The sequence below is a fragment of the Calidris pugnax genome, unplaced genomic scaffold, assembly GCF_001431845.1.
Source record: "Calidris pugnax isolate Ruff unplaced genomic scaffold, ASM143184v1 scaffold38, whole genome shotgun sequence".
NCBI lineage: Eukaryota > Metazoa > Chordata > Aves > Charadriiformes > Scolopacidae > Calidris > Calidris pugnax.
Window position 1 is genome coordinate 12,842,537 of NW_015090995.1, and position 20,780 is coordinate 12,863,316.

A 20,780-nucleotide genomic window follows, 5' to 3' on the forward strand; every position below is an offset into this window, starting at 1 on the left:
GCTGATACAACTTCCCCCAAGCCCCAGGAGTCAAATCCTAAACTGGTCCCGAATCCAGCCTTCCCAGAGTCTGGGATCTATTTTTGGATCCTGTTCCAGGGTTAGTTCAGCAAAAAAGCTCTCTCAGGAGCAGGGATTGCCTGTGCACACACAAGGCTGCTAAGAGCTGCTTTTACTCTTAGAGCCTGAAGCACAAACAACAGCAGGTGAACAAACGCTCACATTAAAGAACTCTGGGGAAGGAAGGGGTACTCCAGATCCACGGGAGCTGTAACTACTTTACTGTTCTGAAATTAATATGTTTCCTTCTCCCCATTTCACTTTGTGCTATGCTGCTTTCTTCAAAGGCAACGGTTAGATTCCTTGAGGCTGACTCAGACAGGGAGGCTCTTTTCAGCTGCAGTCCTCAACCGCATCCTTGCATCACCTATTACTTTCCCCAGTAAATGGATTCATTCATTAGCACAAGGCTTTATTTTAAAAAGCTTGTGTGCCACCTCATAGGGGTAAAAAACTCTGGAGGAGAAATGTCACGGTGTGTGGCATGAACAGAGTAACTTGAGCAGCCACAGTAATGTAAGATACCAAGCTGCCTGAGGAGAGGGGACAGTGGGACACTTGCTAATCCCCAGTTAGAAGAGGGCATTCAGGAATAAAGGGCTGAACAAGTCATAAATGAAAATAAGTAAGTTATAACAACCAAGAATACTCAGTAGGACTAACTCCACTACAACTATATAATATAATAGGCTAGTAGAGTATTGTATAAGAAGTCTAGTCATCTGAAATGAAAAGCTTAGCAGAGTTACAAGAACCTATTGTTTTGGGCAGAACTGCAGCCATAGTTCGTAAGGTGTACTCTGGTTTTATGCTTGCTTGCTTTTTCTCCATTTTTTGGTGAAGAAGATGAGGTAGGAGAATAGGGAGAAAGTCACATGAGAACTTGCAGTGCAGAACATAATTGCAGAGGGGATATGGCCAGGACACCAGAATTTGTGCATTATAAAGAAGTTATAAAGAAAAGGGAAGTATTACAGACACGTGTTCGAGACTCAAAGCTCATTACCATGTTTGAGTCACCTCTCTGTCCTTCCCTCCTGTTGTGAAATATTTAGAATATACTGCAAATATTGACAGAAAAAAAGCCCATGCGAACAGTTCAAAACCTGTACTTTTAAATTAACCAGTACAACAAAGCCAGGAGGGCAAAGGGCTGCTAATAAAAAAAAAACCAGGATCTGGCATTAAAACCTGTGACCATCCTAGGAAGTAATTTCTAGGAATAAAAAACAGAAGCTGTACTTTAGAGTGATATAGCCATCACCTGCACGATCCTGCCTGCTTTGTTTCGCCAAAAGGAATGGGATTGTGGCAAGTTGAGACAGATCACAGGCTTTGGTGCACTGGCCTGCATATTTATATGAATCAAACTGAAGGGTTGTGGTTTGGAGACAAATAATCTGCATCTTCATCTGGGTCGTATGACCCAGTCTTCAGAAACTCCCTGCTTTTATAACCACCCTCTGCATTTTAAGCTTCTACTTACAAACAGGCTTCATCACAAGTTCTAAGTTTTTTCTCCGTGCAGCAGTGCAATATTCAAGCACGCATATCTTTTAGGAAAGATAAGAGAGCATTCTTGAGAGAGAGAGACGAAAGTTCAGGAGGGAGGCTGAGAAATAGTCTTAATAATGAGCCTGTCCCCTTATCACTCTTAACTCCACATTTATCTATATTTAATGCAATTGGCTCCTATCTTTTGCTTTAGATTTCTAATACTTAAAAAATGGGTAACAAATTAGTCTACCAATAATCACCAACTAATAAAAAAATAAATCCCCAGTTAAGCCTTCCTGATAGATTTGCCATTGAACTGTGTATTCAGTGAACAGACTAAACCAGAGGTGAGCGTGGTTTGGGGCACGAAGTGGATGCTGTTTCTGCAGTTTTTAATAAACAGGGCCCTCTAGGGGAAAGTGGCTGAGAACTGACTGGGAAATGTTAACGCGCTACCAATATTTCTCTGTGGTTTCATGGTTCCTGCAAGGTCCAAGGAAGGGTTTTTTTCTGCTTCTCAGCAAGAAAATTCTTCCCCAAAACCCTGCCAGGTGCTCTTTCTGTGTTCTTTCTGTATTCTTTCTGTATTTCTAGTTACCTTATCGCCTCATAAGCTTTCCACTTTATCGTATTTAAATGTATTTCTTTAATGTCCTTATTTTAAACTTTGGAACTTACAAGTCTGCTTTGTTAATTTGTAATTTGCTTGGTTCCCAAACCACTGAGCACTGGAGGAATAAGCAGATCTTGTCTTTTTCCTCATCAATTTCTCTCATGCCTCCTTAATGAGGGCAGTTCCTTAACAGCACAAACCAAAGTTTGGGTGCTCTGGGCTAGGCAGGCTGCAGAGGTGACACCCCACTGAAAAGCTCTGCCAGCACCAAGTAAAAGAGAGGAGACAGGAGGAAGCACTGATTCAGGAGATGTCATTATTTTCAGGCTATTGTGCATTTGCCACGGATGTCTAGTGAGTTCACCTCCGTAGGTGACCGTGCCTACTTTGAACTTGAGCATTTTACAGCAGGGAGCATTTGTTTATGTACTCTTTGAACTATCAGCCAGCTGTGGCTCTGGAATTAGCAAAGATTGAGAGGTAGAGACATTAAAAAGGATTTGTTACAGTGTGCATGCACAAGGTTAAGTTTCGCCTTTTTATCCTAAATAAAAGGTGGAGTTACCTTCTGGCAAACTTCTCTGCCCTTCAGGGCAAGGCAAGGCCTCTGCCTCCATGTCTGATTATAAAGCACTCTCTGCACCCTGAGCATTATCAGGTAGGAGCATTGGAATTTAATAACAAATTAGGCAAAAAATTTAAGATTTATAGCCACAAACTTACTGTTGCTCTGAAGATCAAAGTCTACGTGAACACAAAACCCATATGTTCTCACCAGCTCCAGCTTTGTGTGGTTTTTGTAATCCTTCCCAGTTCTTCCTTTTAATCATCTATTGGGATATGAAGTTTGAGCAGCCAGTCTGGCACTGTGAAAAAGACTGCCTGAAGCATGGGCAAAATTCTAAGCTTGTAGCGCCGCTGTAGCCAGAGAATAAATGTGTACGTCTCTTGGCTGCTCCTATCACCTGCAAAAATTGTATGCAATTGTATACAATCTCATTTCTGACATTAGCAGGGAATGCAGGGATTTGGGTCTGCCCAAGTATAAAATTGGATGGGGGGTTAAACTGAAAATGGTAAAGAATCCTACTCTATGCACACTGTCTTTTTTTACTTGCATCTGAGCACGTACACGTACAGTGCACTTCAGTCGCAGATGATGTATATTGGCCAGATGAGTGCAGAGATTTTTGTATTGCATCTTGTCCCAGGAGTATTTGACACAGAGTTTGGGAATTCCTGGATACTTAATGAGCTTTTTATTTGCTTGGTTATAGGTTTTTTTTTTTTTTTTGGTTGGTTTTGGTTTTTGTTTTCAAATACAGGTTGCTATAAATATTTCAGTGAATCCAGATTAGAGTCCTCCAGATTAATCAGTGGTTTTACCTGAAACTATGGAACCTTCAGTTGAGATAATCTTAAAATCTAGATGTGTTAATCTGGTGAGGTTTCTGTTCAGAGAGGTTGTGCAGTTTCACGTCAGGGTACCTACTTGGCTTGGGTATTTCTCATGCCAAGATGCCAGAAATGCTATTTTGGGTTAGACAAAAGACTTTCAATTATGGAAGATGCTTAGCACCACCAGTGACATCAGGCAATTTGGATATACAGCTGTGTTCCCTGCAGTAGGTATAAAGGCCTGGTTTGCTGATGCATGATACCTTACTGTGACTCTGCAGCTTGGATGACCAGTTTGGATTGACCCATGAAAATTAGCTGTTTTCTGTAAGATTCAAAATATAATGATTTTCCAGATCTCAAAGTACACTTTCACTTAGCCTATTTTATTCCATTTTAGCTTGTGACTATAAAGCTGCTGAAAAACAAAAGCTATTAGAAAACAGTCGTTCATTCTTATTCTAACCGAGGCTAAGACGCGTTTTGTACCTTGGGAGACTCTGTGGCTTTAGTCAAACTTTCCTTACACGAGTTACACGGCAAGTATGGATCCATACTGTGCACACTGTCAGAAGCCTGAGGCTGCAGACTAACGTGCTTTGGATCCACTTCACTGAACAGTCTGCTGCAAAACTCTAGCTGGATATATATATTTAAAAAAAAAGCTCTAGTGATTAGTGATTTTTTATTTTATTTTCTTTTTAAATTCAGTCATAGCAAAAAATAGTCTTCAGTTTGAAACAAGAAGGCTCACACACACTCTTAATCCAAAATAACTAAAGGCCTAAATTAAACAAACCTAAATGTTTTGGTTACTATTTCTGTGCAACAAGCCTGTATTTTCAAAACCGCGAGTGCTAAAAGCTGCAGGTCTCCACACCTGTTGGGGCACATTAGGCCAGTGAGAGTCAGTCCAAGATGGTGAAATTACATGGGTGTGTTTTGATTGAAAGCAAAATTCTTCATCTTGGAAAGTGAAAACAAAACTCAATCTGCCTAAAATTAGTGGTCACTAAGCATGTCTGTATAGCCTGTGGGATCTCCCACGCTTCGCTCATTCAGGGCTGGCCTCAGACACTCACCTCCTTGTTCACACTCCCGGGCAGCGCAGTCTCAGGGACGCTCTCCCAGCCTCTCCCCTAGAGCAGCAGGATCTGCCAAGCAGAGAGTCACCTCAGCCAGGGAAGGAGACAGCACCAGGGGAGGTCTTCATCATGCATCATCACACTAAAAATCCCTGCACCATCTCCAAGTGAGACCAACTCAGCCCCAGACAGAGATGAGCTCAGGCCCCAAGAGAGGGAGCAAATCTTCGCAAGACCCCAGCCTGAGCAATCCAGAAAAATAAAGAAAGGAAGTGTTCTTCTGGCAATACAATGAAAATGGCACCATGAGACTCCGGAAGCCAGCGTGGCCCATCTACCTGGGTACAGGTATAAGGCATAGAGGAGAGGAGTTTGCCAGGAGAGGAGCCTGGCAAACACAGGGAACAAGAAGTGTTTTGGATAGAGCAGGGGTTATTTTTATTTCAATAAATAAACAAACACAAGAAAACCAGCTCAAAGGCATACTGGAGTATTCAGTCATCGTTTACTTAAAATGCTTGAGAGATGCTTCTAGAAAACTCAAAAATATACACCCTGTTGTGGTTTCACACCTTTTACCTATCGTAACAAACTGAAGGAAGAAAGCCCCTGGAGACACCCTGGCCATCAGAGACCACAGCCTGGGGACCAGTCAGGCTGCCAGGACCTCTTCTAACAAGCTCAGCTGGGGAGCTAAGAAGGGAATCTCCTCCTGTTACTGCTCCTCATTGCTTCAAACGCTGCCCAGGATAGCATCTAGGCTTTGGCAGGAGATTTGAGCCAGATTTTGACCCAAATGATTACTGGGGCCTGGCCTGGTCATCTCCAGGAGAATGACACAGGAACACTCACGTGGAATTCTCCCCACTCAACGCTTGGTGCTTTATTTTGGGACACGGAGTGGCAACAGCATTCATTTCTCTGTTCTTCATATCAAAACTCTAATAAACCACTGCACTTCAGCCACACTTCTCACCTCAGCAACGCCCCGTGAAAGAACAAGAGGCAATAGGCACAAATTGAAACACAGGAAATGTCATCCTAATGTAAGAAAACACTGTTTTACTGTGAGGGCGACTGACCACTGGGGCAGAGTCCCCGGAGAGGCTGCAGAGGTATTAAAAGTGTCAGTCCTGCAGCTCACCTGCTTTGTCAGGTTTCGACTACATGACCTCCAGCAGTCTCTTCCAGCCTCAGCTTGCTCCACCATTCTGTAACACAGCGATGCTCTTCACGTGAGGATTATTTCAGAGTTTCCCAACCCTCACACCACCACTTGCCAGCAGCCCTACAGTTTCATGTAGGCCGAGTGTCTTCCTCAGGGCCACCCAGTTTAGCGGAGCTGGAAACACGTAAGAAACCCTGACCCTCTGCCTTTTGCTGAAAAGCAAAAAGCCACAGTGCTCCACCTTCCCCATTTCACTCGGAGCTCTTACCCGGGGAAGATGAAGTGCATGTGAGGCCCAAAGCTGCTTTCAGAACCCCTGCCCTGTACGTGCCCATCTGGGGCTCCTGCTGGGCCACCCCACATTGTCCCTCCCCGAGGGGCTGACTTCAGCCTTTTAATTGAACAGTGCTGGGGAAGGAATGGGGGGAGATTTTGCACAGCTGGCAATAAATGTCTGTTAAGTCAGCAAAAGGAATATTTAAAGGACATCATGGAACGTCATTTAAACCAGTCTTTGGATGTTACATTTTATTATATAGCCTATAATTGTCATTACAATGATGGAGGCACAGTCTTAAAAGAATAGGAAGTGAGACTACACATTTCTAGATGTAAAGAAATGTAACAGCACTGAATTAACATTCCACAACAGCGTTCATTTCTCTGTTCTTCATACCAAAACTCTAATAAAAAAATCTCAAGTTTAAAACATTTTGTTGGAAGTTCTGTTTTAAGCAAAAAATAAACATAGTTTTTAATAAATAAAAATGCTTGCTCGCTTCCATTGTTTCTTCAGTTTCACATTCTTTTTTATATAAAATTTCAAGTGTCTACTCTTCTAAAAGTTTATTGGTAAGATTCAAAGAGCAATTTTTAAAGCCTTGAGCGTATGTACTTTGTTTTTTTAAATAGAGCACAGCTTTTATAAATACTAGTTACAGAAAACAATAAAATAGACAAACTAGTAATATATAATTTCATTTGTAACTGTGTGTTTCCAAGTGATACTTTAAATTCCTGAATCCAAACTGTCTCCAATAGGAGTAAGATATTTACATATTAAAACATTTACACTTGGGAAAATGTTTAGCTCCCACATTATTTCACTTGCACTGCACATTCAAACTTAAAAATATTTTGGTTCTTCAACATAAAGCACCTTATAGAGTATTTTAATCACATGATAAACATTCTGTAAGTCAACAGCACACCTTTGGGGCAGGTGTTGGACAGACAACCTATTTTCGAAGATCTGGACTCTGAATTTCTTGATCAGCTTATACATTCCCCAAACACACTGTGTATGAAATTCAAGTTCAAAAGACAAGTCCAGACAGATTTTTCTAAAGAGGAAAAGTGGGTTGAAAGGGACTTTGTGGGTCAGTAAGTCCTGAGCACTGCTTCTCCTGGCATCACTTCACACAAGCCTTGCAATCTGCTTTCCACCCGCAGCAGCTCTGACAGAAGGTGTCCCAGAACATAACAGCCATTGTAGTTAAAAGGTTCATCTGAATTGAAACCTACATTTCTCACAGCCACCTTATACCATTCGTTCTCGGGCTAACACTGGTCTTCAGCTTAGTTACCTCCTCTCTCTAGAGTCTGATCCTCTGACTGCACGCAGAAGCTGCCATCCACTCTCAGCCAGTGCTATTCCTTATTCCCCAATAATCACCTCTGTATCTCATAAAGTATCCTACTTTTCAAAAGTAGCCTTCTTTTGCTGTAACTGGATCAAGTGCTGGGTTTCACAGAAAATGGGAAAGCCTAGAAAAAACATCTATATTGGGAAAAAGCTGGTGCTCAAGCCAGCATTCCACTGTAAACATTCAACCTACCTAGAATGTGGACAACAAAAAGCCGAAGCCAAGTGCTCTGGAAATCTGTTTGGAAAGAATTTAACAAATTCTTCATGCTGCTTTGTCTGCCAGCCAGGAATTTAAGCCTAAATTACTACTCTATTTCCTGCAGTAAGAGCACGATGTCTGTCTTTTCCAGCCATACATGCCCCAACCACCACCTGCAGTAGCGAAGCTCCCGCCTGGGAGCATGCTAGGATCTGCCTCGTGTCTTCACAGCACAATTAAGACCACCCGCCAGCACAATCCAGACAAAAAAATAATAATATGTAAAATACTTCCCCTTCATCTGCAGAATCTCGCCAAGAACACCACCGAGAATGAGAACACACACACAAGAAAACTGAAATCTTTGGAAACAGTCTGCATGGTTGTGAAGCACTAAAATCCCATCAATATGATCAAACAGTTTTTAGGTAATTATCTGCTTTGTCAGAAACAGCTTTGTCACTGAAAACCAAGAACAACATCTTACGGAATGGCTTTGCAGAAACATACCTCAGCTTTTCTTAACACTACAATATATACATATAGCTATATAGCACATAATCTAATCTAAAAAAATAATCTATATTGATGTAGAGATATTAAGAACGTAAATCCTGCAACATAAATATTTTGTTTTTTAAACTAGCGGCAGCAACGAATGATGTTGTTCTCCTCACTGCAACACAGCCAGTACACTGATTTACTAACAACATATTCCATAGCACAACTCTTCTGTTTCCATACATTGGTATTTTTCTGGTAGTTCTCAGATAAAATGCAAAAGCTATTTACTTAAGACTTTTTACATACACAATCTATACACTGACTTCAGACTTCATATTCAAAACTAGAACATTATGGAGATCTCTTTATCATACTCCAGACTGAGTATTTCTCCTCTACAAACACAAACTGGAATTGCACATTTACACCATGGACTGTGTTTTATATTGTAATTCAACTGAACCTAGTAATTGCTTCAGAAAGCTGTCTCAGCAGAGTATTTAAAAAACAAGGTTTATTAAGTAACAAACAGGTAGCTACCTACTGGGCAATGAACACCTTTATTTCTCATTGAGAATATTCATGATTTAATGATCAAAACCTTCATTTTGGTATTTTAGTTCAGTAACAAATGAAGACTGCCTTAATTCCCAAAGCCTGGATCCGAACATCCCAATAAAAGGAGGTTTGGATCAATCTATGGAGTGGACTCTGGACCATTCCTGGTCAGTCCCACAGACAGTTAACTTATCTTTACAAGCAACTGGTGTTAGTGCAGTATCTGACACAATTAATTCTGCGAGACTGAACTGTAAAGATTTTAAAGGCAGTCTACGTGTCGCCAGTCCAAACTGTTCTGGTTCATTTAAGGAGTGTTAGTAATACTGGTAGTGAGCACTAACTACATTGCTGCCTTCTTAAAAGCTAAACATTTTGGCTGATACCACATCACATTCATATCTTATTCAGATGTCGCAGAAGTTCTTGGCACAGGAGAGGCTGGGAATGTGCAAACCTCCCAGCCCATTCAAGCAGACAATCACAGTAGCAGGAGTGTACCGGGGCATGGACAGAGAGACTTAAACGTGGGTAATGCTGTTAACAAAGCAAACCCAAAAGCTCCCATTCCTGCCTCACAAGAATCCAGATGATGAACGGTGAGATGATTTGAAGTCAGGAGTGTGAAGAGCTGGAACCAGATGTTTGTAAGAAGAAAAGGCATTTGAGAGGAGCCGTTTCTGGTAGAAGGCAGGCACAGGCCATAGCAAGAAGAGGGTCCTGGAAGTTTTGAAGTAAGGCACGTCTGTCTGCACAGAACCTTCAGTGTTTTGCAGATGCAGTAATTTATGATTTTTTTAACACAGTACTAACTTTGACTATGCACAAAGCAGCCTATTATTAAGGCTGGGAAATAGGTTTCTGGTTCCTTAGTTTCCTTAATCATATTTTGACATTTTGCCAAAAAGAATGCTACACTGCAAGTTTCATGGAATGGTATCACAGCCCTGTTTGCAAGCATTAACAGCCCCTGCACCAGTTTTTTGGTAAGTCTAGTTTAAAAAAAATAAAAATAAAAAAATAATAATAAAAAAAGACAACCCTGGAAAGTCACTGCAAAAACTAACTTTCTACATTAAAGAAGAAATACATCTGAAAAGAACTCCAGAAATGATCAGTACACGCACAGACTTCTAGACAGCTGTTTTGGTTGTTTTGTCATTTTGCTTCAGGGTTGGTTTTTTTCACTGGGCCGGGGTGGGAGGGACGAGTCTTTCATAATGCTGTGTCATCATCTTCTCCAAAATCTCCCACCAGAAGTGAATGCTTATCTGGTTCATTAAGAACGATGCTGTTCACCGAACGCTTGTCTGAAAACAGAGAATTTATAGAGGCTCTACTGTAATTGATGATTCGATCCATTAAGCTCAGTTTAGGAGAGCCTGTCCCAGTGTCATCAATTCCAATGTGGACACTGATTTCCGATGGGCTCTTGTGCCTCATTTGGCCACGAGCCCGGAACTCGAGTTTCTCAGCACTTGGTTTCTGGTACCTAAGGAAGGAAAAAACAACAGATGACAATGCATCTGGGGTTGAAGTAAAGTACACTAAAATATGGAAAGAGACTAGCCTATGTGCTATGATCATGCACAAGCCAGAGACATTTATAATTTGATCAATGATACGGTGATGAAAGTTTCAGATTTTACAAAGCTACTATGCAACCAGAAACTAATTCAGTGCTTTTTGGCCAGGATGTGGAAGAACAGGTAGGAGCTGACCCGCCTCACTCCTCGTTTAACTGCTTCGGTGGTGCCGAGCATCCCCAAAACATACTGGCAAGATGTACCGACTGAGAGCAGACCACTCCATTCATCTACCAAATCTTCTACCCTCCTTCTTCTGAACCACCGTGTGTGAGCTGAATAGCAAAAGGTACCATTCCCACGGCAGTGCCACACTGCTCCTGCCCGCGGGGCGAGGAACGAGAACACAACGAAAAGTGCAGCAGCAAAACACAGGTCACTGACTGCAACGATCCTCAGTGTCAGCATGGTGTTTACAGCCCAGCACGTCCTGACAAGATTCCTCACAAATAGACAAAGAAATTTTCTATCCTGAACCCACTTCTGATTTGAACATTTCTCTTCACATCAAAAATGACGTGGTGGTTGTTTTTTTTTTTTTTAAACACTACTGTCTGAAGCGCTTTGGACCAACTGATTCCTTGAGCAAGAACAAAAGCAACTGCTGCTGAACACAGACCTGCCTGAACCGTTCTTCAAAAACCTTTGAAATCTGATGTAGTCCCACACTTACCTTCTGCCACTCAAAGCAAAAGATCTCAGCTTCAAACCTAAATTACAAACCACAAAGTTGTTTATACTCACATCTTTAACAGCAAAGAAGAAAGCACAACGGAAACAGAGGAGGCGGCCATTGCTGCAGATCCCATCCAGGGCTGCAAAACCAAACCAATGGGCAGGAAGACACCTAGAAAAAGAAAATAGCAACAAGATCAGAGCAGGACCACATTAACACATACAAGTAAAATTAGACTGTCCATGTGAAATTGCATTTCAATATGTTAATAAATAGAATTTTAGTTTAGTGCTTGTTCACAGAATCAGGCTCATTCAAGAAACCTTTTATCTTAGAAGTTATTTTCATGTGCTTAGCAAATCCGTAATAGCCATCATGGGGCAGCAGGACAGCTGACAAATACACCACTGCAACATTCCCAGACAGAGACAGTCAGAAATAAAGAAAATGGACATTGTTACACACAACAGCAAATCACTGCAATCCTCTGCTCACTGAGCACAACCTCGTTACTGCAGGGAAACAGCCACATACCTGCAGCTATGGGGACTCCAATGAGATTATAAATTAGAGCAAAGACAAAGTTGATCCGTATCCTTTTCACAGTTTTCCTTGATAAATCTATACTCGCTACCACATCCATTAAGTCATCCTGCAAGTTAACACGTTTATTGGAGAAGTCAAAGAGAAGAACAGAAGCACACACGTAGCATCATCACACCCCTCAGTTAAAGCTAACTACTGTACACTGGATGTGACAGCTACACGCAGTACGTATGCTGTGGGCTGCTCTGGTTTGTCTGCCTAGAGCCCATACAATTGGCACCAATCTTATTCCAGATGTCATCGTAATCCAAAGGATATATAGAGCACCCCCCAGGACAGCTCTGGACACTGACCACAGCTACTGTCAAGGTGGCATTGATGTGTAAGAAGTGACTATAACCTCGGAGGTACTGTGGTATGTTACCAGAATATAATTTATGTTTGCTAAAGTCAGGTCACTTTTTCCTCCTTTGCCCACTCTCAAACTTGCATTACCCCAAAATCTGTAGCACCCAGAAAATGGGAAAGTTTTCTTCATAGGATAAGTACCACCACACTAAAAAAAATCACCCCATAAAGACAATTCTTTGCTCCAGTTCTGCTGGCTTATGAAGGCTGTACACCTCAGCAGTGCTCCAAATCACTCAAGACATCCTGGGCCTTCTAAACCCTCTTATCATATCATTTTAATGAAGCACTCTTATTTCTTACCTTAATAAGAACCACATCAGCTGCCTCAATGGCTACATCAGTACCCGTGCCAATAGCAATTCCCACATTGGCCATGGCAAGAGCTGGGGAGTCATTGATACCATCTCCAACCATGGCCACCCGTTTCCCTTCGTCTTGTAATTGTTTCACTTTGGCTACTTTGTGGGAGGGAAGAACCTCTGCGAACACTTTGGTGATGCCAACCTAAAGAGAGAGAAGCACAAAACTGCCTTGCAGGTTTTCTACCAGCTATCAAAGCTTCTGCCTCTAATAATGGGACTAGGAAGGTTGAAATCCATGTTATCACTCATGAGCTAAAGACCAAACCCAGCTAATATGAAAATACTCTGAATTCCAAGTTGATGCTGTTTCCATTCAAAAAGGCTTCTTTAATTCCCCCCTTACTCAGACTTTGTTTACATTACCATTTTTCATAATAAACCAGTTCTACGCTGGCCACAAGCAATATCAACATGACACAGCACACCTCTTCTATGTGGGTTGTAGCAAGCTCCAAACCCAAACACACATATGTCCTGGTTTGGGCAACACAAGACTAATTTATCTCCTAATGGTTGGGAAAGCTGCACTTTTAGAAGACTCTAGTGTCTGCATTTGTGAAAATATTTACTTCATGGCCAGCCAGACTACGTGGGATTCAAGGTGCCAGTGTTTTCAAGCCTTGCAAGAGCGAGGCCTGGACACTTGGTGCAGACGGGCCAACACGATTATTTCATACCATGAACGTCACATCCAATATAAATTAGAAAGTTTGCTGAGGAGTTCTCTGTCTCCCTTGATGGCTGCCATCCTGAGGACTCCTTGGCCCAGTGCTGGACCCCTGAGCCCTTCCCTTCCTCCCAAAGCCACAGCACTCAGTGTCTGACATTTGCTGTCCCCTGCTGGGAGCAAACAGCTCCCTAATGATGGAATGGGCTGAGTGTAATCCTTGTACGTTTTATATGGCACTGGGATCAATACAGGTTCTTTAGTATTATTGTTAATTATTTAATCTCATCCTATTAAATCTATTTATATTTCAACCCTCATGTTTCCTTCTTTTCCCTGAGTCCCTTTCCCAGGTGGAGAAGGGTCACTGGGTGATAGAATAATTGTCAAAACAACAATACATTGTTGTGGGTTCCTCAAACCATAACACCATATAACAGCTTACCTGAGAGGCAATAGATCTTGCTGTTTTGCTGTTGTCACCAGTCATTAGGACAACTTCTAATCCCATATTCTTCAAAGTATGGACTGCCAGCTCAGCTTCTGGTTTCACAGTATCAGCAATAGCTATCAAGCCACAAAGCACTCCTAAAAGAACAGAAAGAAAGAATGTGTTTGGAATAAAGGTCTTCATTGCTTTAGGAAGAAAATACAACTTTTTTTTTTTTTTTCCCGGAAAGACCAATTCCCGAATCAGTAATATCAGCAGTAAAAAGCAGAATGAGATAGGTATCAGGGCAGTAACATTTAAGGCAATACAAAGCATGGAATGTCCAACAACAACAATATCCTTCCTTCCTTTGCTGTCTTTGAAGTCTTTGCATTACGTCCAACTCTCCTGTCAACTAAAACAAGGCAGGAAGACATCTTTCTCATATAAAAGTGTTATAAAACTAGTTAATGATCTCTTTTCATCCTATTCTTCTGCTTCAGGTATTAGCTGTTATGACATTATTACTTGTTGCTTTCTGTTTAAATAGTGACAAATCAACCTCTGAGTAAAAGAAAAGAGCTATCACTGAACTTACCATCAACAGCTGCTAGAACTGCTGTGCGACCTCTCCGCTCATGTTCCATCATGGCTTTATCAACTTCATTTGTAACAAGGAGGCCATTTCTATTCATCCACTCCCGGTTACCAATGAGAACAGAGTATTTCTGAGAAGTCAGAGTAGCTGAAGGAAGAAAACACAATCCTGCCATCATACGGATAACCAGGAAGGTTCCCTGCAGCTACTCCTATCCAGATTCTCCCAGATACGCAGAAACATCATTACAGAGAATCCAAAACAAAAGAAGGTCTTTCTGAGTATTTTCTGCCCCACCAATCATTTCACGTGTTCTTGACAAGACAGACACTAACATATCTTTGGCAATGGGTAGTTACCACATCACTGGACCAAGAATCACAGGTCAAAAGACAGCAAAGGACCAAGTCCCTTTCTCAGTGCTTCTAATTTATATGTAACGGCTCAATATAGTTGAAAGTTCTAACAATGAGCTGTTCTTGATTGAAAACCAGTCAGCTGTACAAATATGCATAGTTTTGGCTAGCAAATGATAACTTGGGATGAAGCAAAGTAAAAAGAGAGAGAGCTGAAAGAGAATTCCTATATGATTTTCCAGCCCTATATTCAACACGTAACTTTGAACTGCATTTAATCAAAACGTCTCAAGTGATGTGTGAGCATTAAACAAACTATTTCAGCTATTTCAGGTGTGCCTTCATGCAAGCCCAATTCTCCAGGGCAGAAAAGAGTGACCTCATTCTTAAGGATCCTAAAGATACAACAGCAAAAATTATCCATTTTATTCTATAAACTGGAATTAGCTTACTTGGCAGTTCAGCATCAATAATCAAAGCAGGCTGCACTGATTCATCTGCATTTTCCTCAATCTTCACAAGTGTCACATTTTTAATATTGTTTTCTTCGACCATTGTATTTGTCCTGTAGAGTAATGCTTCAATATTGGTGACTTTACAACTAATGCCGCAGCCTGGAACCACCTGAAAATCTGTACACGTCCCAAGGGTTTCTGAGTCCAGTTCCTAAAGAAAAAAGGATGCAAACTGTGAAAATTTTGAAATGTATAAAAGGATGCCACATTTACAAACTCCACAAAATAAAGTGCAGTCAAACTAACTCCAGTAGAGCAGAGGAATACTCAACCAATCATCAAAACATTAAGTTTGAGCACAGCTAGTATGGCATTAAGTGATTTAGGTGGCTCTGCAATTTTCAGCTCTCCTAACTAAATACATCAATTAAGTGCTACAAGAGAGTTCTTTTGTGACACAAACTACTCCTTTCCTGTATAAATAACTTACCTTCTTGCAGTATTTTGTTATTGCTACTCCAAGAGGATGCTCGCTATTACTCTCTGCGGTCCCCACTATGGCCAGCATTTTATGATGTGGTAGCTGGTTACCCTCCACTAGAAACTTCACCTGTGTCACTTCTGGAGTCCCATGAGTAATAGTTCCTGTCTTGTCAAATACAACCACCTTCACCTGCAGCAAAACAGGAAGACTTCATTCAACCAACAAAACTTTAAAGAATAGCTTCCTCAGAAAACCACCCAATTTAACCAAACTTACTACCGTGTACTGACCACACATCACTGACTGCATGTAACCATCTGCTCAGGCAGCAATGGGCAAAATGCCTAGACGTGGATATAACCATCTGCTCAGGCAGCAATGGGCAAAATGCCTCCGAGACCAGCCGTTAAAGCTCGTGTCACAATAACCCACATCTTTTACCTTATGTGCCATCTCCAGAGGCTCTCCTCCTTTGATCAGGATGCCGTTCTGAGCTCCTACCCCAGTACCGACCATCACAGCTGTCGGGGTGGCTAATCCCAGAGAGCAGGGACAGGCAATGCACAGGACTGTGATGGAGGCTTGGAAAGCAAAGCGGATTATCACCTCGGCTGCAGAAATGCTCTTATTGTAACCCTGGGGACAGAAGTTTATTTTAGTAATAGAAGAAGTTGAACAGTAGAAACAATCTATTCAACTGCACCTTGCCTTTGTTGTTAAAAAAAAATAATATCAGCAAATAGATAAGCTTAAGTATTAAAAACTAAAGCACAGGCAAATTATACAAAAGCTAAGATCAATGACTAATTAATGCCCAAGTTCTGTTCTATACTGCATATGTCTGCGATCTGCTTTATTTGTAGGACGTTTTCGTAACTAAAGTACCACACAGTGTAACGACTCCTTTCTGTTGCAATGTAATAAAAGATACTCTGTGAACAATATATACAATAACAAAGGAAGAGAATATGTAGATTGCTTTCCTGGAAACTAATAAATTCTAATCAGAAATAGTCATGAACCAAGAAACCTGTGAGCTAAGCAACCCTAAGGTACAAGTTAGGATCCTGATCCACCTCTGGCATCTGTAATGAATATGAATTCCACTGATTTCAAAGATGAATTTACACAGAGCTGTGCTAACAAAACTAGAACTGGAGCTTGTGACCCAAAGGACTTCTTTTCCGCACAGAGAAGGAATTGAAACTGGGACATTTTGATGTTTAACATTTACTTTTTTTAATTAACTTTTTTTTTAATACTAACTTCAGGAGGTGATTAATTACTGCAGATTCTCTTTAACTATAAATATAGCAGTGATAGAGTGTAAAAAAATTAAATATGAAAAATAAAATACTACTACTGCTAATGTAATATCTATAGTCAGAAACAGCCTGCAAGGGTAATTCAGAAAGGGAACCACTGCAGTCCAATAGACTTGTAGGCTACTTTTTAAATATTTCCGGAGATGTTTAAGAAGACTTACTTACCAGAAAGTATTTCTCTACTATTTCAAAATCCACAAATCCAATTATAATCCAGGCAAAAAGTGTAACCACAGAGACAGCCACAATAGAAGGAACAAAGTAGCCACTAAGTTTGTCTGCAAATTGCTGGATAGGAGCCTAGGACAGAGAAAGGCACGTCAGCTCCAGCAACATTGTGCTTACTCCCTTTTATGCCTTCAGACATAGATATAATCACAGCTTCTCTTTGCAGCACACTTAGCATACCACACTTTATAATTACATATTTACTTAAGAAGACGATGAGACTTGGAACAGTAGACTATATCAAAGTCCTTATTCAGCAAGACACTTCATTATGCAACTGCAATTGAAATCTAAACCATCTTAATTGCTCTTCAACTGATTTGGTATGATGAAGCCTAAACGATAAAACAAAACTCATATGCTTAATTTGATAATGCTCTACCTACCTTTGAGGTCTGGGCTTCCTCCACAAGTTTAACAATCTGGGAAAGAGTTGTATCAGCTCCGACATGGGTTGCTGAAATCAGTAGTGATCCATTCTGATTAATAGAACCTGCAATAACTGTATTGCCAGGTTTTTTAGTCACGGGCATCGCTTCACCTGAGGAAAGGTCAACAACAGATACTAAGTTTATTTTTCAGCAATATTATAACAACTCCTAACATGCAATCAGAAGAGTAAGGAGAACATCAGCTTCAACTTCCTCCCTTCACATACGTTTAAAGAAAAACATTTTTACACTTGCAAGAAGCAAATGCTTACCTGTGATAAGAGATTCGTCTACCATAGAGTGTCCCTCAATAACACGACCATCCACTGGGAATTTGCCTCCTGGGATCACTTTGACAATGTCACCTCGTTGAACCAGTTCGACATCAACTTGCTCTTCACTACAATGATGTATAGTGTTTTTAATAAGAGATTGTTAACTGAAGTTACCCAGGCAAAAGCAGTTGTCACTATACACAAAGCATAACCCCATTGGTTGACACTGTTAACATATACAAAAAATGTCACAAGAAAGGCTACTTTGAAGAGCACTACAATAATTTTATCATAATTTTATTTACTTTCCAGTTGAGAAAATCCACTATTTTTTTTATCACAGCAAAGATTAGCAAGATTCCAATACAACAAATCAGAGCAGTCTTATATTCTTCTGTAATTTAACATTTATATCTGGCAAATCTGCCAGGAAATCTGAAATTATTTGCTTCATAATTCTATAGAATGGTAACATTTTTCTGTGAATTAAGCACATTAACAACAAAAAAGGAATAACAGAAAAAGCAAATGACAAAGCAAGATACCTTAAAAGAACGTTATCAGGGCCCAAGGTAACAATAGTAGCTTCAGTAGCTTGTAATGAAATTAGTCTTGCCAGTGCTTCTGATGTTTTACCCTAGAATAATAATTTTCATATTTTTCTGACTATGCTATTGAAAAAAAATTGCTGGGTAAATGACAACTATGTATGTTGCAATTTACCCTATTAAGAAAATACTTTCTGCAAACAGACTTATATTAAGTCATTTCATATTTTTACGAGTGCAGTTACTGAAGAGGATTTTACAATAAAGAACGTTAAAAGAACCTAAACAAAGCTTTTTAATGGGGTATTTTTTGTGTTAAAGGTACACAACATTCCGAAATGATTCTTAGTGTCCTGCAGCTTGTAGCTATCACGGGCTTTTATTTTCCTTACCTTTGCAACATGCTCTAGCCACCGGCCCAAGGAGATGAACACAAACAGCATAGGAGGTGTGTCGAAGAACGTCACAGGATTTACTTTTGCTTTCTCAGCCATTGCAACCAGGAGAATAACGAAGGAGTAGGCAAAGGCAATGGTGGTCGCCAGAACAATGAGCACGTCCATATTTGCAGTTTTGTGCTTCAGGGCTTTGTATGCCTGGATATAGAAGTGCCAGCCTCCAAATATCTGTAACAAGAGCATCGGTCTATGTTATACACACATTCCTAACACACAGCAGTAGCCTTTCCATAGGAGGGGGAGGCACCCATTTTATTTGTGTTCTTTGCCTTCTCCATCTCTTCCCAAACAAAATTCCAGCTCCAGATGAGAGCTAGGATCTCTGCCACAGTACTCGCACGTCTTCTCACCTCCAGGCAATCCCACCAGCTTCTCCCCGCGCCCACCAGCGCAGCGAGGCATCTCTACACTGCCTGGCCTGCCCATGACCACGGATTTTGGCAAGAGCAGCAGCACACAACAACCTCAAAAGCATTTTCTATCAGCATAATTACAGTCAATTTTCAACTTTAATTTCTTCATCGCCTTTCATTTTGAGAGCTTAACCCAAAGCAACACGGACTTGTCATATTCTCACTTACCTGTACAGGCACACAGAGTAAAAATGACACAAAATTCATAACGGACAATCCTGGTAGGAGCTGGTATTCCAGGACCATAGAGGAGTGAAGGGCCTCCATTTCCTCGTTGCTCATGTTGTGATGCGCATGAGCATCTGCAAGCTGACTGTCCATAACCATCATGTAAATCATCAGCCCCATGACAGGAATACAGAAAACGAGACTCACAACAAAAGACCTTTTCCACCTCAGATTTAAAAAAAAAAGAAAAAAAAAATAATTGTTTTGCAGTCAAGTACCAGCTAGGACATTTTAGCTAGCAAGTCTACACAGTAACAAAAAAAAAAAAACCCCAACCAAACAACAAAAAAGCTTTACTGTTAATGAAAAAAAGAAGATTCAAAGATGTTATAGTATCTGAATATGTTCAGGAATACTTACTGCCTTATTTCCTGTTTGTGATCTAGATGACTAGCAGTTCTATCTTTTTTGACTAACGAAGTGGTGAAACCTAAATCCTAAGGAAAAAAGCATAATAATAAAAAAAGAGAACAATCAATTTTTAAAGGCACTTTGTGCCATATAAAGTTATTGCCAGATTATTGATGGTGCCAGTCTTACAGTTCATTTACTTTATTAACATATCTGATACGATTGTTACTACTTTTTAGTTACCTTGCAAAGAGAGAAAAGCAGGTTGATTTCTACACCAGATTTTCTAGAACATTAAAATGCTATTCTAAAATGTGGCTTTCCAAAATGGTTATTCCTGAATTCCAGAAGTAGAGAGATCAAGGGAGAAAGCCAAGAATCTTATTTCACCTCTCTCCTGGTACAGTACTCATGGATGGGCTTTATTTTCCTGCAACCCTACAGCTGGTATCTTCAACTCTACCACAGCCCAGCTTTCCTAGTACTTGTGTTAAAAAACTTAGGCAAAGTCATAACAGAGCATTGCTTCTGTGCCAGAGCACACATATGAGCTGCAGAAACCTGCACTAAGGTGACAGCAAATGGAAGAAGAGAGACAGGTTTTTTTTTTTTGCCTTTAATAGTCTTCCTTTCTCTTCTGTATCTAACTCTTCAAAGAACACTGGCTATTTTATGAGGCTTTGTGTCTTCATGAAACTTACCTTTACCACTTGTATAACATCTCGAGGACCTATAATCTCAGGATCATATTTAATATGTGCTTTGTTGGTTGCAAGAGCTACCGAGCAGTATAAAACACCATTAGTCTTCATGAGGGTGGATTCTATTTTGTGTACACAAGAAGCACATGTCATTCCTCTCACCTGTAAAATAAAGGTTCCTTCCTGTTATCAAAACCACAGGTTACTCAGTAAACACATCTTAAAAAGTAGCAAAAGAAAGAATGCTCATGACTATCCTGAATTACTTATTGCGTATTTCTGGGGTTTGAAGGAGTGAGATGGAGCTCTCTAGTTGAGGATGACAGCAATACAGAGGAAACAGAGTACAGAGACAAGGTAAAGCTCTGCTGGCTCTTCAAACTCAGAGCTGGGCTACACTGAGCTAGACTCAGCTACAAAAAAGAAAAAAAAAAAAAAGGTAATTCCTGCAATAGGCAGAGTAATCAAAAAACCACAGGCTTGGGGAAGTGTGGCTGGAGCTGCCTGGCGGAAAAGGACTT

General features: G+C 40.6%; 1 protein-coding gene across 4 annotated transcripts in view; it reads right to left on the bottom strand.

Moving 5' to 3' along the window:
• Positions 1-6,319: 6,319 nt before the first annotated feature.
• ATP7A (ATPase, Cu++ transporting, alpha polypeptide) overlaps positions 6,320-20,780 on the bottom strand; it is a 29,006-nt gene continuing 14,545 nt past the window's right edge. For all 4 annotated transcript variants that reach the window (XM_014955252.1, XM_014955255.1, XM_014955253.1 and 1 more), the window contains exons 7-23: positions 20,260-20,421; positions 19,568-19,644; positions 19,148-19,373; positions 18,501-18,734; positions 18,106-18,197; positions 17,558-17,685; positions 17,241-17,395; positions 16,792-16,926; positions 15,743-15,937; positions 15,308-15,490; positions 14,815-15,028; positions 14,007-14,153; positions 13,424-13,566; positions 12,250-12,453; positions 11,527-11,644; positions 11,061-11,163; positions 6,320-10,222 (exon numbers count right to left, since the gene is read on the bottom strand). In XM_014955252.1, coding sequence (XP_014810738.1) covers positions 9,946-10,222; positions 11,061-11,163; positions 11,527-11,644; positions 12,250-12,453; positions 13,424-13,566; positions 14,007-14,153; positions 14,815-15,028; positions 15,308-15,490; positions 15,743-15,937; positions 16,792-16,926; positions 17,241-17,395; positions 17,558-17,685; positions 18,106-18,197; positions 18,501-18,734; positions 19,148-19,373; positions 19,568-19,644; positions 20,260-20,421 — 2,793 coding nt within the window. In that variant the 3' untranslated portion in view covers positions 6,320-9,945. The remainder of the gene's footprint in view (positions 10,223-11,060; positions 11,164-11,526; positions 11,645-12,249; positions 12,454-13,423; positions 13,567-14,006; positions 14,154-14,814; positions 15,029-15,307; positions 15,491-15,742; positions 15,938-16,791; positions 16,927-17,240; positions 17,396-17,557; positions 17,686-18,105; positions 18,198-18,500; positions 18,735-19,147; positions 19,374-19,567; positions 19,645-20,259; positions 20,422-20,780) is intronic.